Consider the following 17,444-nt stretch of genomic DNA (forward strand, 5'->3'; position numbering starts at 1 on the left):
AACGATACTTTGCACAAACATTGTCACACATACAGCGATTATTAATATCAAAATGTTTTTAAAAACATTTATATTTCCATTTAAATTCATTTCACCCTTCACATTTAACATATGTTGCTTGTAGCTTTATGGTAACCAAAGCTTGTGTCTTTGATTGAATTTTGTTTGATAAATGCGAAATGAAGACTTTGAAAAGAAGAATTTGAAAAAATATTGCAGGCCGTGCTAGTTTATTTCATCGCTTTATTTCATTTATTATCATTACCACTTAACATTCAGTATTGTATTATTACGTTATATGTATTTATTGATTTTTATCTCTTTTTGATCAATTTCTACTTTAACATGAGGGGGCTGTCATTCAAAGGATCAACATGGAAAAGCATGTCTATGTTTTTTTTTATTTTTTACCATATTTACTTAAATTATTTATTGCTATTTTTTTTTTTCAGTTTTGGGCTTCCATAGGTGAACATATTATATCTGTGAATAATGCAGACCTGGAAAAGTGGAGAGGAAGACAGTGTGAAGCCGTCTGTGCCTGGCTGTCTGATCAAAGACAGAGCTCCTGGTGTGTCCTGCGCCAGTGTGGCCTTAAAAGAAACGTCACCAAATGATGTAGCTTGAGTCTCTGGCTGGGCTTTGTCCTGCAGAACGGCACACACACACAGAAAAATCAGAAACCCCATCTACTTTTTTCACTTCCACAATATCCAATCATACTTTGTGATCCATTGCATCATACCAGGATCTTGAATCTGTGCAGTAGAGAGGGTGCGTCTGCCAGGCAGCCATACTCTTTGTTAGTGGGGTTGTATTTGGGAACGTAACCGTCCATTCCGGTGCAGAGGAAGACTTTCTCAATGCTGCAGGAGAAGGAGTCACCCAGGTTCTGGACTGGATCCACCATCACACGGCCATAAATCATGGAGCCTGATTGAAGTACAGATGAAACGTGACATTGCCTGTGGGTCATGGTTTCCCACTGTGATGTTACTTAACGCCACTAGATGGCAGTAGTGTAGTACCTTCTGAAAAAGCAGCATCGGTTCCTTCTCCAAATCCCATGGAGCCGTCGGACAACCACAGCTCTTTCTTGGACAGCAGGAACATTTGTGTGTTGAGGCTGAACTCGGCTGCCACCGGGTCACTCACCTGCCGAGCAAGGATCATTAAAAAGGCAATAAATAATACATCAAAGTGTAAATACAACACACTGAAAAAGCCTTTAAGAGCAATCCGCTCTAACCTGCTGGAAGCGAATGTCCATATCAAAAGTAAGCGGCTCCCTTGGGTGGCAGACAGGAGGGATGCTGAACTCCCCATTGGGTGATGCAATGCAGGGGACCAGCTTCACTGTATAAGTCCCAGAGTAGTCTCGTACCTAGAGGTTGGACAGACATTGAGGAATGGGGCTGTTTGGTTTGCTATTTCTTTACCAGTTGAAGGATGCTTTCACAGTTAAATGACTCACAGCAAAATCAGAGACAAAGCTCCACTGCTGCATGGGCTGGTTGTATGTAGGCTCAGTCCTGACCAGGGCTAGAGTGAACGTCAGCCCAGAGTGGTCAGCACATATCACCATAGATGACACGCTGGTTCCTGAAAACAAACATGTATACAGTCATAAATCTTCACAAACGCAATTTGCCCAACCTAAGCTAGTAACAGTGTCTACCTCCTTATTTATAGAGTAACCTTTCACACTGCCTGTGCTACTTGCTGCCTAAAAGTAAACGCTGCTGGGTCATTTTGACATTTGCTGAATGACCTCTGGGTCTTTCAAACAGGAAGACCCCTGAGGTGGAACTCCATAAATAGATAACGACAGGATGTGGACCACAGGGTAATCCAGTAGGAGGCGGCTTGTACAGAATGACCCCACAAGATGGGTTTAGGATGTGTACACTGTACATGCATACCTGGATGAGACATGACAAACTGCCCCCTGAAGCGTGCCTCGGTCTTGAAGTTGACAACGAGACGGCCCTCCTCATTTATACGCATACTGGTGGGGTACATGGCTCCTACGAGTACAGAGGGGAACATTTTCCAATGAGCGTCACCAATTTACATTTTTCCTCAGTAAAGACTAACAGCATTGGCTATGAAGATACCTTGTAGTTCAGCTTCAGGTGGGCTGCCAATGCCATCCTGCCACAGAATAGCTGTGTCATACACAAAGGTGAGCTTGAGCTCTGATTGCAGGTCAAAGTGCTGCCAGCCTCCGACAGCCACCGGAGAGTGGAAGACGTAAGACACAAACAGAGGAACACGCAGGGTGACATAAGACTGGACCAGGTTCAGCACCTAAATGGGCAGGGAAAAGGCACCGTCGTGAATAATAACTATTTCTTTGGGAACTAATGCTAGCGAGTGTCTTTATGCATGCCTAATCATCCAAGTAAGAAAATCCCAGGAAGCTGATTCTGCTCATCTGGACTTTTTCAGTGAAACAAACTTTTTGTCCCTCATCCAAGTGACTTCTTCAATCTCAGCTGGCTGCAGGTTTCTCCAGCCTTACAAATGCTACAGTTGCAATAATGACCAAAACTAACACCACTGGTAACAAAACTGAGCTAACAGCCCGAGCTTCAGTCATTATGCAGTTGTATCATTTATAAGGTTGGAGAAACCTCTAGTCAGCCGGTCACTTGGATGAATAACGCGACCTCCAGATGAACACAATCAACTTCATGGGGTACTGCTAGCAAGCTAGCTAGCAACAGGCTCTCCAGGCTATTCAGCTAATACCAGTTGAATCACAATATCTCATTCATAATGTTACTATCTAGCTTTCTGCTGGAAAACCTTGGATCCTAGGCCTCCTGTAAATGTTACAAACTTAAAAAAAATGTTCAGACTGAGTAAAATGTGGTGAGTTTAAAACACATTTTACCGTCTTCACTTATTTAATTTTGTATAGCTCTTTTTCCTACCTGTCCATCGGTTCCGATGGATCCTCCACAGTCGTTCAGCAGCTCTGACATGTCATAGTAGCTGGTGAACTCCCAGAGGCAGGCCTCTAAGTTGAGATTCCTGTAAAAGCGCAGAGAGTTGGCTGAACGCATGACAACGCTGTATTGATAGGGCGATGTCTCTCCAATTATTTCAGGGTTCTTTGTTGCGTCTGTGATGAAGCCGTAGCCGGTTTGGATCTCATTGAAGTCCAGCAAATTGGAGCAGCGATGGTTGCCCACACGTGTGCCATCCGGGCTCAGGGTAAGCTCAAAGTTGGACAGAGGTCTTGTGGAGATCACTGGCAGCATTCCTGATGAACAGGCAAAAGATTGTTTTTGGTTTTTTTTGTCACACACATTGGCTATATAAGGGCATATATTGGGCTTATAAGGGCTTACCGTCCATGTGAGGCATGTGGACTGTCAGTTTGATGAGGTTGGGAAAGTCTGGATCATCTGGACCCGTGTAGCGAATCTTTGCAGAGAATGGTTCAGCTCCAACAGTACCTGGGACACGAGGCTGACACATACCTGCAAAAGGTAGGGTCAGCTAAACCAGATCATTCTACATCCAGTATTTTATCTGTAAATCTCTGCTGGCTTCTTCTTACCCTCCTCTTTGCTGATCACAACTATAGAACTGACAAGCTCCAGGCCAGCATCTCCGTTGGCATTGAAAGCCCTTGCTGCACACTGAACCCTGGAGCTGGCTTGGAAGTAGATTGAATCCAAGGTGATGGACTTGGTGTTGGTGAAGAAAGTGTTAGTGTCCACTTCCCTCATGGGGCTGGTTACTCCATCTGATCCGGTGGGAGCGCTGATGAGCCAGCGGTACTGAGTGAGCGTGTCGTTGATGTTCTCCGCGGCACAGATGGAACCCGTTTTATCAAAGTCATGATATTTAGGGTTGCAGGCCTAGAAACAATATGATAAACCTTACATTTTTAAAAACAGTATTACCAATATGTTTTATATAATAATTACTACTGAAAAAGTGCTTGGTTTGATTTTATATTAGAGTAAATAAAGCAGCATCTCACTCACCGTCACACAAACAACAGGGTATCCATTGGGTGGGTAGGGTCTGTCTTTCATTTTAGATGTGTCGTCATACATGAGAAGGGAAACCACTTGGGGGATGGCAGGGAAAGTAACATCTGCCACACTGTCCATCTCCTCAATGTAAACAATGGCCTTGTTCATCTAGGAAACGAGAAAACGCAGAGTTAACTGGCTGCCATCCTAAACAACTACCCAACACTTTAAATAAGCCTATAGCTCAGCCATTTAGACTATTAGATTATGGGTATTATTAATGTGTATCCATGTGTAAAAAGCACATACTCTAACTCATAATCTAGTGTGGCAAAGGTTTAGAAGTAACATATTTATCTCATTGAATGCTTTGGTTCAAAACAATGCAGTGTGATCAGTCATTACCACAATTTGGTGTACAGTCACTGGACACCTTATTAGGTACACGTTCCAAATTGAATGATGTAGTTATACTGCGATTCTTCTTCACCTAGTCCTTTGCAACTTTCCCTATGTGTGTTTAATCATTTGTATTTCTAGTTATTAGTTACATGTTTAGTCAGTTCCCTTTAGGTTGTCTTGGTCTCATTTGTATGTCCTCTCCATGTCATTCTCTCTCATTCTCCCTGTCCCTGGATGTCCTCCATTGTGTATCCCTGTTCTGTGCTCCAGTTTCCCTATTGTTATTCCCAGTGTAGGTTCCCGTTTATGTTTTGGGTTTTCATCTTCGTTTGTATCTGTTCCAACGCCTCGAAGGGCTCGCTTTCTGTTTAACCCTTTGTCTGCCTTTGTGTCTGCATTTTTGTCCTCATTACAGTCATTCAAGAGAGTCCATATGAATTGTAGTCTTAGTTTCCTGTTTTTAGCCAACAGGAGTGGCACCTGGTGTGGTCTTCTGCATACCTAAGATGCTCTTCAGTTTCTGAAATACTCAGACCAGCTCATGTGGCACCAACAACCATGCCACATTCAAAGTCATTTAAATCAAATTTCATCCTTTTTCTGATGCTCGGTGTAAACTTCAGCAGTTTATCTTGACCATGTTTAAATGCCTAAATGCATTGAGTTGCTGCCACGTGATTGGCTGATTAGATATTTGTGTTAAAAAGCAGTTGAACGGGTGTATTTGTTAAAATATCTGATGAGTGTATCTGAATAAAGCCAGCTGGAAGAAATTCTCATCTGTTTTCACAAAATTGTCTTTTCAATGCACTGTTCACAAAGAAATACACTCTGAGTAATACTACAAATACACTGGGTGCTGGAGATTAATAGTTATGCCACAATGGATTTTGATTTGCTCCTAAACATGTTTATCAATCAACTCTTGATAAACAAATTAGTTGTGAATTCAAAACATTGGTATTATAATATCTGCTGTGGAGCCCTTGAGATTAGTTTAATTTCACCGAAATAAAACATTGTCATTTTAAATGATCCTCTGTGTAATTTCAACACACAAATTGTACTGTAATCACCTATTTCTGTCACGTGAGCTGTACATGCCTGCTGTAGAGTATATGGGCAGAATGTCGCCGTTCTGTTTATAGGTTTGTCTTCTGTTTGGCTCTGCTGGGACATTCCCCTCAGCATCTCATTCCTGCTTTTTATATATCTGTGGTTCAGGCGTGCTGACAGCATTGCCAGCTGCTGCCTGCTTATTTTAACACAGGCTGACATGACAGGGCTCCTGTGTAGATCTGCAGTACTGTACCCCGCACATACACAACCTTCTTCTGGGTTTATATTTGTTTATGCGCATCTGCTCGTGCATCCCACGTGGCCGTTGTCTCACCTGTATTTCAGCCACCATATTGTCATCAGGCTTCATGTGCACAGTGAAGGCCTCTCTCATCTCTCTCTGACCATCATACAGGACCTCAATCTCCACAAAGTGTTCCTTCTCGCCCTCCTTGAACTCCACATCTTAAAACACAAACAGTGACGTGTGCAGTCATATCAGGAGGCAGCATGCAAGTTACTTAGTCACTGTGTAGCCGCTAAAATCAGGTTCTCACCCTCTGACATCGGGTTATAATCTTCTCCAGAGGTTGCAGACCCATCCTTTGTGTGCACCCTCACTACTGAAACCTTTGAAGTGTCACCAAAACGAAGAATAGGAATCTTCACTGTGGCCACTTCGCCTTTCACCTGGGGTTCACGCACACTATACTTGATCTCAGAGAAACGGATGATTGGCTCTGGAAGAAAAATTTTATTCACGTACTATAAACATTTAAATCAACATGTTTTTTTTCTTTTGAACATCTTTGATCTGAACTCAGATTATAACAAATAATAATGTGGTTTATGGGAATACGAAGTGTTAAAAAAGGCAAAGGTACTGAGATTCTCATGTTCTGTTGTTAGCAGATGTTATAAGACGCAGCAAAATAATTGAGCTATTCTATTGTAGTTATTTACATCAGTTTTAGCTAACTTAGTACAAATACACACTCTTTGGCTTGGGCCAGGGGTATCTTTTTTTTCCTCAGCCATGATATTTGATACATTTTTTCCCACTTGTGCAAATGTTGTTTTATTATTTGCAATAAATTTAGTTCCAGAAAACACGTACTGTCTTTCTCATCTGTGATAGTGACCAGTGCTTCCTTCTGCTCCCCGATAGAGGCTCCGTAAGGAGACTTGCTCTTAGGAGTTCCCAGCACCAAGCGGAATTCCTCATCCTCCTCATGGATGGAGTCGTCTACCAGGGTAACCACACACGGCTTTTCACTCTCACCTGGGGAGAAAATTAGGGTACAGAGAATAAATATTATGTATGTGTATATATATATATATATATATATATATATATATATATATATATATATATATATATATATATATGTATGTATAAATACACCTCAAATGATACATGAAAGATCAAATCAGAGGGAGGGTGTCACCTGGCAGAAAGGTGATGACTGATGCATCAGTATTGGGCCTTTCATTATAGTCCATCATGACCTGAGCAGAGCCTTGGCGAGTGTAACAGCGTGCAGTGGATCTGAGGCTGATGTCTCCACTGCGGTACACTGTGGCTGTTACCTCCCCATCAGACTCATCCAACTTGTAGCTTCCTTCCTTAAACTGAACCTTAGGCACTGAGAAGCCAACAAGCAATCAATTACAAGAAAGTCTTCACAAATTTAAAAGAAGATAGTGTTTCATGCTATGAAGAATCCATATTTTTTTTAAAGCGATCTGATATTTTTTGACCTACAATTTATGTGTAAAAACATTTAATAAATGCTTCATAATGTACATATGTATAATAGTTAACAGCCTGCATATGACATCTTACATCAAAAGTATTTGTATTCAGAAAGTCTTTATTTGTCCTTAAAGCTACATAACAGTGCGCCAGAGTAACCATTTAGTCATTGTTTATTTACTGATAATGAACTTTTATATAAGTTATATGAATATAGAATATCTTCTGAAAAGATTATGAGTGCAACTCTTTGTTTGGAAGGAGTAAAAAAAAAAAAGCTTAGCAGATTTATAAATCCGTACTTTGGTTTGATTTCTAAACCTGATACTCACAGTCAGTGACAGTATCATTGATGGTGATGATCGTCTTGCTTGGTTCTCCTAGCACCGCATTCATGGGCATCCGCAACACAAGGTCAAAGGTCTCGGGTCCCTCTAGTTCCGGCTGGCCCAAGTCATCCAGGATGGTTACTCTAAAAGTCTGCATTGTCACCCCTGGAGCAAAGTCCAGGTTGCGGCTAATGCCAACATAGTCCTGTCCAGCTGGCAGACAGAGAAGAAGCCATTAAATGATGCTATTATTTAATGCGACTGAGTGCTGTGGATTCTGTCAAACGTCTGATTTTTACCTTCAGCAGAAACAGGGTCGCTTTTCCTGGAGCGGATGGTGACGGTAGCGGTTTTGGACAGGTCAGTGCCTGTCCTCCAAACCTTTACCTCGACATAGCCTGAGCTCTCATCCACGATATACTCAGGCTCACCGAAGTACAGTGAAGGCTCTGTGAGAGTTGGGAATATTAGAAAGGAAAATTAGTAAATAATTGAGCCATGATCAGCGGTCACTATTTTCTTAATGGAAATATTCTGACAAAGTAGTTTCCAAAACCACATAAAGTGAAGGAAGTAATCTGTGTTTTCTCATCGGGCTCTTAAAACAAAGATCTTTTTGTGGCACAGCATAAGCCCAGACATTTGGATGTTGGCAGTTAATTTGTGAGGATATTTAGACTACATGTTTTGTAGTTCAGGTTCAGGGACAGATTGAAGTGAATAGCTGAGCAAAATGCCCCCATTTTTTACTCAGCACAGGAAGAGAGCTGTCATCCATCTTATCCTGCCTCAACCTTCCTCCCCCACTTATCTAAATCCCGACAGCTTTCTCTGAACTCAACGCCAAAGGGTTGAGGGTACACCTGATGAATAAGCTGTGTGCTTGTATGTGCACAGGCAATGATGGGTAAGCGAAGGGACGTTCCTGGAGTCTGATGACAGAGAAGCTGATAAGAAGCATGGTAAAGGAGGGGAGGGGTGTGGTGGCAGAGACAGAGAGGCAACCGTCTCCTTTGTAAAGACAGAGGGCAAGAATTCAGACCGCTGGAACACATTCATCTCTCTTCACTTGTGTATAAAGCAGGTTTTCAACACACTGCGTCCGGCCAGTGCTCTTAGAGATCTGACCTATAGATAGACGTGGAGATATAGAGGTTCATCTTTTCAGAAACTCGAGGACATAAACATTCGTAAATGCACTTCACAGAGCCAAGTCAAGTTGCCAGCTGCAGTTGTTAATATTCGTCTGCTGCATGATTTCAATAATTAAATGCATTAGCTGTTTTGTCGTACCACTTGTTTAGTTAATCTTAAATGCTTGTTTTGTCAAATCTTCATACCGATGTCTTCTAACTGATCTATAGACTATTAACACACATTTCAAGCATTAATAAAGCATTTTGTTGCACCTGTCAGAAATTGTCCCATTTTAAAACTTTCCTTTTTGATAAAGCTTATAGTTAGCCCTGGATCAGGTGACCCTGAACTACTCCCTTAGTTACGCTGCTTTGACCTGTGGAGGCTTCCCATGATGCACTGGGTGTTTCGTGTGTTTTACACCACTTGTCACACTACCATGTCTTTTGTCCCATCTCCCTCCCCTCACCTCCCACTTCACTGGCGGCCCTTCCCTGAGCCTGGTTGTGCTGGAGGTTTCTTTGTGTTAAAAGGGGTTTTTCCTTCCCACTGTCACCAAAGTGCTTGCTAGCTTCACTTCCCACCAAGAAGGTAGTATAAGTGAAAATTCTTACATGTTTTCCAAAACTAAGAATTTAACTATTAAAGTGAAACTCTTTTCTCTTTTAAATTAAAAAAAAAAGAAGAAGCCCATTTTCACCGTCAATGCCTCGATTCTGCCACATCAGGTTGTAGCAATGTTTAAGTGTCACTAGCTGTTCGTTACACATGCTTATCTACCACCCCAAGCATCATTTTTCAGTATGCATTGTCAATGTAACCCAAAACTAACCAAGGAATTTGTTGTGTAACTCCCAGGCAGTAAGTGAAAACAAAACAAAAGATAAAGTAAAAACACGGCCCAAGCCACAAAGTTGGGACATGAGCTACAGTCTCCCCAGTGACAAACTTGTGGTTCATGCCACTGCCACATGTTCTGCTGTCTTGCAGAGACTTTGTCACTTGCTTTAAAGAGGAACTTTTGCCTTGAGCTCTCAGTACTGCTTCAGCTGCTGCATCACTGGTATCAGAAAATCTTGTAGGTGCATCTGGGGAGTGCTAGTGGTTTCTGACAAAACTGCACGAGAAACATTTATAACAGTAAAATATTCTTATTTTTTACAAGTGGACCATTTCATGTCAAGAAGTACAAGTACTGTAATCAGTCTTCTTTGCTCTTGTGTGATTAGTGTTTGCAGTTTAGCCCACAGCTTTCAGTGAAGACATCCGACCAGAGCTGATACGTAACAAAAGTCAATAAAAATCTATCCCAGTATCTGTTAAACATTTTGGGACACTATGAGTGAATGTCAGATGTCTCAATAATTTCCCTCTCCGTAATTACTACTTGAGGAGAAATGGCAGATCTGCTCTTAAAGTTTACTTAGAAGTCGATGTATGCTGCGTGAGACAACTGAAGCTGAGGGAATGGTTGCTGGGATGCATTCAGCGCCTTCCGGCTTCTATTTAGCACCAAAATAAGGGTGAGAGGGTGAAGTGAGTGCCAACATGGCAACCTTAAGATCAGTGGGAGGAAGATCCAGACAAACAGTAACAATAGAGGCTCGTTGTTGGCAAGGTCCCAAACCACAAGTTTACTCAGGCGGGGCTGATTGTTTAACAGAGACGCACACATTACAGGCACTGAAGCAGATTTGTGGCGCAGTGGTACTTCAGGACCCACCAAGAAGAAGAAGAAGGATCACAATAGAGGTTTACAGTAAAGACTCTTCTTATGTCTCTTCACGTGTCTGGGAATGCACAATGGTTATATTTATATAAAGATCAATTAAACTCCAAGCAAGTGCGAGAAACGGGCGGAAGGCGCGAGAGATGGGGTAAATGTGAGAAAGGAAAATAAATCTGTCATCAGTGATTCAGAAAAGAAAGTACAAGAGGCTCTAATGAATGTTAGAATTGTGATTCTTTCTCAAGCTAATATGTTGAGACTCCTTAGAGCTACAGACCACATAGGGCTGGAAAACATGCCAGTCATTTGGATTCCCTGCATAATAGCCACCACCTGTCTTTTAGTCCCTTCAGAAAAAGGGGTGCCCTCTGTTTCCCCCTGGGATTTCTTAAATGCCGGTGAGGGTTGCCCACGGAGCACGGTGAGATTTAAAGTCCTTTGATCTGTCGGGCTACAGTGTAGCATAACATTCACAGAGGTCGCCTTTTTCCCACTAAGCACCTGTCTGTTGTTATCTTGTATCTGACGCTCAGACAGGCTGAGTATAGTGGATAACTGTAGCATAAACACAGCCATACTGTCGAGCCGCTGATGCAGGCGCAGCATCCAGGTCTTTAGGCTTTGGTGATTGTGGTGATCAGACTGTCTGTGCACCTTCAGTGGATTAATAGCGAGCAGACACGCAAATGCAAACACAGAGCAAAGAGACTCTGTAAGCAACAGGATCAAGCACACCTGCCACCCTCTGTGGCTCTCTAACTGCAGCAAAGGATGTCAGCGTATGGTATTTACTCACTGTTCATAATGGGGTATTTATCATTTACCAGTACACCAACAAACCTGGTGACCAACTACAGGAAGCATCTTACTGCTGTGTTTGTTTCTCCACCAAGTTGTGTTTTGCTCAGGGTCAAATACTTATTCCACTCAATGACGTGCAAATCAGGTCATAACATTTAGGTAATGTGTCTTTCTTCTGGATTTTTGATTTTGACATTCTGTCTCTCTGAGTTAAAATGAAACTAGCATAAAATTTGTGAGTTTGTGAGTAAAACTACAAATTCAGAAGGGGATCAAATAATCATTTTCCACACTGTACATGCAATAGTTTCACGAGGTCCCTCCTTCTGTCTGTAAACAGATGATTGATGGAGATCCCTCTCTTCATCTTCAACTGCGGGTCCAAAAAGAACGAGCTCAGCTCAGCATACATTCATCATTATTTTTCTCAAATGATCAAACACTCCCACTCACCGTCATCGCTGTCTGCCAAAATGGTGACTTTGGCAGACGGGAAGTTGGCGCCCACCTGGCCCCCCATGGGCATGCTGAGGCTGACGTTAAAGCTCTCCTCTTTCTCGTAAAGGGAGTCATCGATGATAATGATGCGACAGGCTTTTTCTCGCTCATCCTTATCGAAGCGCAGCACGCTGGTGTGGTCCTCGGGCCGGGTGATGTAGTCAGAGTAGGAAAGGACTGTGCTGGGTATGGTGCCGGTGGCTGTTCCTGAGGAATTATGGGAACAGAAAGATCAGTTTGCAGGGAAACTAACAGCAGGAAGTCATTGGAGTAAAAAGGGAAAATAAAAAATAACACAAAATAAATACTAATTAAATAATCAGCCCTACACATGAACATAGAAATGTTTGCTCTAATATATCACCAATAGTCAAAAGTAATGAAAGAAAAGGTTCCACTCCTGCAATTTCATTTATTTGTGTTTTGATAAAAACAGATCTCACCTTGCTGAGTGTAACAAACTACCATGAGCTCCTGGCTGGCATCTCCTGAACGTCGCACTGGCACCAACAGCTCTCCAACATCTTCCTCTATCTTGAACTCTGACTGAGGGATGTAGACGGTCGATTCTGTTTTGAAGGAAAACAAATCAAGGCCAAGAACAACAATTTTGTTCAAATAACTCAAAATAACCAGATTCTTACCATCGCCAGGGTCCACAATCTCCACCGTCGCGACGTCAGGAAACTCCAGGACAGCCATGACAGGGTCTGACAGCTGTATCTCAAATGTTTCCGAGGTCTCAAAGTCCTGGTCTGTGAAGATTTTCACTTTCCAGGTCGCTGTGGTCTGGCCTGGGTTGAACTGAACCTGCTTCTGGGCTTTACCACGGAAATCCTTGTCCTTCTCTGCTGTGCCATCCTTAGTGGCAATACCTGAGGAAAAGCAGTGCCAGTGGCAGCAATATTTTACCCCAGTGCTTCCTCCTGGGGCTTATGTCAAAGTACAGGCTTTCATATTTGAACAGTACACATGATAATTTCAATCTGATGCAACAATAACAGGTAGAATATTCTGTCTGCTGACACCGCAGAATAAGAAAAAGATAGTTTGAGTTTTACGTTCCTTTGCACAGCGAGTGAGTGGCCAGCATGCAAGCCTTACTAGGAAATGTCATACATGAATTCAACTGAACCTCTGTCACAGAGAGGACAGGAAATGGAGCAGCAGTCAAACAAGAAAACAAAAGCTTTGCTCCTTTGGGGACATGTCTGCAGCGTGAGTATGGAGGTTTTCTTGGTTTGGCTGCAGGGATAAGCTGAGGATAAGCCCTTCAGCCTTAAAAGGAATGTTTAGAGATTTTAACTAAAGGCAGCTATGGTCATGCTTTATTGCAGGTCTGACCTTTAAAAACACATAAATAACATGAAAGTCTAAAGAGACTTTTAAAAGTGGGTAATAATTCATTGTTAAAATGTCAGTTTAATAAACGGTCGTGTGGTATCATCATCCATCATATCTTTTTATGAGTGACAAGCAAGTGGCCCCTTAGGAGCTAAAAAGTTAGGCCATTATGGGAGTACCAAAAACTGCACTTTCTTGAAGGGCCACTTGAAGCTGGCTCTAAAAACGAGTGAATCCCACAATGCTCAGGATCATTTCCAGGAAAGATTTTAAATTTAGTCATGTGGAAAAAATGTATCTGGACTTTTTAATGAAGTGCAAGTTATAATCCAGCTTACGTAGCTAAGGATGTATTTATTGTATATTTATAGAAGCTAAAGTAACTATGAGGATGGCACTTCATATAACTGGGGAGGACGTGGGTCAGGAGGTGGAGCATGTCATCTACTACTCAGACGGTTGGTGGTTTGATCTCTGGCTGCTCCAGTCTGCATGCCAAAGTATCCATGGGCAAGATACTGAGCCATGCTCCTAATGCGTTCATTGGAGCGTGAATGTTGGATAGAAAGCACAGAGACAAAAAAGCTCTTATGTTTGTGAATGGGTGAATGAGACATGCTGTGCTTTGAATGCTCAAGCAGACTAGAAAAGCATTAACCCGTCCATTTACCATTATATCGTTACCATTATATTATTGGATCATTGCAGCTGTTGATATTAATTATTTATATATTGGTAGCTTGAGTCAACGTATCTCCAAAATGAGCTACTGAAGCTTTAAAATAAATGTTATGGAGTAGAAAATACAATATTTGCATCCAAAATATGAAGCAGACAGTAGCATAACTCATAAAAACCTGTTTACTAGTTGTTATTTTGGGACACCCTCAGCTGATTTTAGTCACTGACTTTGATTCGTTAACCATGTTTGTGGTGTCTCGGAGCATATTTAATTCAGTTATCTGATAATATATTATTTAGCTTAATTAGCAGGTGTTTTTGTGCCTGCAATGCATCCATGCAGTTTATAGATAAAGCTTGCTAATCAGGCATTCAGCTTTTAGCTGGTAACTTATCCTCTTGTTCAGTTGTAGCTTTTGGCTCCAAACAAACTAGATGTTACAATCCTGACTTTAAAGTTAGAGGCCACAAACAGATGAGTGATGTCTCAGTGGCTTCGGCTATCGTTTCTACGCAGGGAAGCCCTATATCAGGAATGAAAAACAAATATGTCTGCAGATCATAGTAAAAAGCAATCATTACGTTTGTAAAAACAAACAAAAAACTCACTCATTTCTAAAGCATACAAATTTAATTAGGTTTCCTGCAGTTAATTAGAAGCTAAATAAATGACTTGTCAGCACTTACTGACAAAAGAAGTTTCTCCCAGGTAGCCTCTGCGTTTCAGCGTCACCTCCAGGAATTTGGCATCTTCATCCACCAAATAGTATTCCCTCTCCAGAGAGATCCAGGCCCAGTTGAGTCGGAATGGCTGGGGATTTAGTTTATTTCCACCTAAAGAGAGGCAGGGGGGAAAAAAGAACCTAACGCATTAGCATTTCATTTGAAACTTCTTTCCGATGGAGACTACAATAATCTGTTTTGTTCCTATCGGGACTCACTGAGGCATATAAACTGCAATCTGCTCTGGGCTCAAGGATAAAAGGAATCAAAGGGATATTTTAATTTAGGAAGGGAAACATGATAACTTAATACCAGGGCTTCTCTAAAGCTCACTTCACCAGGAGGAGTTCCATTACTTGTTATTTCAATGGATTCTTATCCATGTCTACCTACAGCTCTCTCTTATTCGCAGGCCTCAGTAGGATGCCTGCGAACTCAGATAAAATGGAAATTGTCTGCTTTTGAAAAACTCATAGAGTTTTATCTTTATTGAACTTGCCATGCACTGTTCATACTCTGTATCGTTCCCTTGTGAAAATAATGAAGTGGAGTGGGGAGTTTCCAGGACATAGAGATGAGTCGGATATTATTAGTGACCTCAAAGAGCATATAGAAATGATTACATGTTTCTGGTTTTAAAAAAAGTGAGCACAATTACCCCTTTCTACTAATTTCTGACTTTTTATCATACATTAAGCCAGGGGCAGCCAATTAATATTCCCCAAGGGGCCACATGAGAAACTGGGACTGTTGTGGAGGGCTACTTATGGGTGCGGCCATCCACAACAGTCCCAGTTTCTCATGTGGCCCCTTGGGGAATATTAATTTCTTGCCCCTGTTTTAACGATGATTTAATGTGTGGCTGCGCACAATATGAGCCTGAGTAAACACTGAGTGAAAGAGGCTATCCTCCAAAAGTGAAACACATTTGACATGAAATATCAAAAGGTCAGAGCCATAGATCCCATCTTTAATCCACACAATCTCATGATTCATGTAATCCCTCTAACTGCCAGCTTGTTTTTTTTTAGCAATGGCGGTAAAATAGCCTAATGCTTTATCCTTGAGTGAGGCGAGCCTGGTGACCTGTGACTTTTGAAATGGGTCAGGCTCAGCGGATTCTCTGGATCAGAGAGGTTAGAGACAACTGGCTCGCTTTAGTTTTGCTCGGCTGGTCACACTGAGAGCAGCCCCGCTGACCTAACTCTGGAAAAAAGTTGCTTAGAGGAGTGAGGGGACTTTACTGAATGAGAAGAAGCAGAAGTTTTTGGGAAGATTTTTTAAAGGTTTGATACAGGTGTCAGAAAAAATAAAACAAATGTGAACTAGACATTACACCAGTCAAAGGAGCATGAACAAAAACAAACAACGGGACAATAGAAAGGAGCCTCTCCTTGTCCTCACACTGAACCACCATTGAGCTCATTTTTGCCTCAGTGAAGAAGAAAGGGGCTGCAGTCTTTATGCTATGTGACCGAGGAGAATGAAAACACTGGGGAGCTGAGTGTGGGTATTCAGGATGGGAAGGGGGCCGCTTCCTCGAACCCACATGTCAGCGCTGAAGCCAAGCCAGGTCGTATCACAATAGAAACGATCCACATGGACCAAAAGGCAGAAGCGTGATCAGATTCAGCTGATGTTTGATTGAGTAATGATGACTGTCTGGAAAATGTGGGATAGTAAACATAAATAATCACTTTTCATTTCTTTCTCGAAAACAGACTGTGGACAACTGAGTTCAAGTTAAAGAAAGAGTCTTATTCTGTTTAGCGTACACGGATGGATACATGAATGCAGGCTATCCTCTTGCGAAAATGGAGCGGCAATGCCTGGTGAGCACTCTGCACCAGGCTCGTGCTCAGGTTTCCCGCAGCCATGGCTAAAAATACAGGAAACAAGTATCATGTCTGTTTTTGCTTGACCCAAATTCTTCAAGTGTTAATAGAATAACGGGTTTTTGAAAACATTCAACTTTGTTGTGTTCTGAGCAGAATCGACTCAGTACCTGCTAAACAATCAAAGCTCTTAAAGACAAGATTTGCTCTCAGCACCCAAGAAGGAAAATGCACCAATTCCAGCCTGATGTACAGTCACACACAGAAAAAAGACTTGAATCATCAGATTGTTTCTGTGCTAGAAAAAAAAAGTGCTTGCTGGCAGTTGGCCCTATTTGGAGCTGATATGAGGAGAAGCTCATTCAGAGTCTCTCATCAGGGCTTATTGAATGAACACAGCAAAGACAAAAAACTGCTATTGTTTTGGCACCAAACAATCAGGCAGCTTTAGGTTTCTGCATTACTACAATGAGTAAAACAAAGGGCTTTTTATGAATCAGACCAAGTGTGCTGGGCTGATATTTCACGGGCTGTTGAATAACAAGCATCGAAATTGCAACGACATATTTCTACAGTATTCAAATGACACTGAAAAGTTACATTTTACGAGACCTCTGTGACTGTTTCTAGATATAAATATAATTGTACATATATGGGGAAAGCTGGGGACAAATGTAACATGTTTTATATCTTATTACATTACTATCTGAAACACACTACACATGTTGCTGCTCATTTTGGGCTGACATGATGTGTTTGCATCAGTAACAAACATTCTAGCTTCATTTTTACATTTTACGTTTTCATTTTTCCAACAGTAAATAACCTGCAGAAGTGAATAAATGCAAATCCTGTACTTTTAAAACAACAGGCCCCATTACACAGCCGAATAACGGTCGTGCTGTGTGTTTCACAGCCCTGCTCTGGGGACGTATAGTGGTGTCTCTTTATGATTGCATTTACAATCATAAAGAGACACCACCACAGAGTTACATCTGGCATTGCCTACTTGTTATACACAGCGTGATCCACGGTTGTTTTAATAATCTTTTTATCCAGAATAACAGCTGTCACTGCTGTTTGAAATGGGTGTTTCACATCTTCCTTTTTCCGTTGCACCTCACTCCTACAGTACGAAGAATGTGATTTGCTGTT

The 17,444-nt window shown here is 41.7% G+C and overlaps 1 protein-coding gene across 1 annotated transcript in view; it reads right to left on the reverse strand.

Annotated features, from left to right (window-relative positions):
* Nucleotides 1-17,444, reverse strand: part of frem3 (Fras1 related extracellular matrix 3) — a 33,754-nt gene that overhangs the window by 2,931 nt on the left and 13,379 nt on the right. Inside the window, exons 3-23 of the mRNA XM_085163255.1 lie at nucleotides 14,419-14,565; nucleotides 12,351-12,581; nucleotides 12,150-12,275; nucleotides 11,662-11,913; nucleotides 7,841-7,990; nucleotides 7,545-7,754; nucleotides 6,905-7,102; nucleotides 6,574-6,738; nucleotides 6,014-6,196; nucleotides 5,791-5,921; nucleotides 4,005-4,163; nucleotides 3,572-3,875; nucleotides 3,360-3,491; nucleotides 2,940-3,271; nucleotides 2,118-2,310; nucleotides 1,923-2,027; nucleotides 1,475-1,602; nucleotides 1,250-1,384; nucleotides 1,029-1,155; nucleotides 746-933; nucleotides 501-647 (exon numbers count right to left, since the gene is read on the reverse strand). Coding sequence (XP_085019381.1) covers nucleotides 501-647; nucleotides 746-933; nucleotides 1,029-1,155; nucleotides 1,250-1,384; nucleotides 1,475-1,602; nucleotides 1,923-2,027; nucleotides 2,118-2,310; nucleotides 2,940-3,271; nucleotides 3,360-3,491; nucleotides 3,572-3,875; nucleotides 4,005-4,163; nucleotides 5,791-5,921; nucleotides 6,014-6,196; nucleotides 6,574-6,738; nucleotides 6,905-7,102; nucleotides 7,545-7,754; nucleotides 7,841-7,990; nucleotides 11,662-11,913; nucleotides 12,150-12,275; nucleotides 12,351-12,581; nucleotides 14,419-14,565 — 3,743 coding nt within the window. The remainder of the gene's footprint in view (nucleotides 1-500; nucleotides 648-745; nucleotides 934-1,028; nucleotides 1,156-1,249; nucleotides 1,385-1,474; nucleotides 1,603-1,922; nucleotides 2,028-2,117; nucleotides 2,311-2,939; nucleotides 3,272-3,359; nucleotides 3,492-3,571; nucleotides 3,876-4,004; nucleotides 4,164-5,790; nucleotides 5,922-6,013; nucleotides 6,197-6,573; nucleotides 6,739-6,904; nucleotides 7,103-7,544; nucleotides 7,755-7,840; nucleotides 7,991-11,661; nucleotides 11,914-12,149; nucleotides 12,276-12,350; nucleotides 12,582-14,418; nucleotides 14,566-17,444) is intronic.

The sequence above is a fragment of the Neolamprologus multifasciatus genome, chromosome 6 (assembly GCF_963576455.1).
Source record: "Neolamprologus multifasciatus chromosome 6, fNeoMul1.2, whole genome shotgun sequence".
Taxonomy (NCBI): domain Eukaryota; kingdom Metazoa; phylum Chordata; class Actinopteri; order Cichliformes; family Cichlidae; genus Neolamprologus; species Neolamprologus multifasciatus.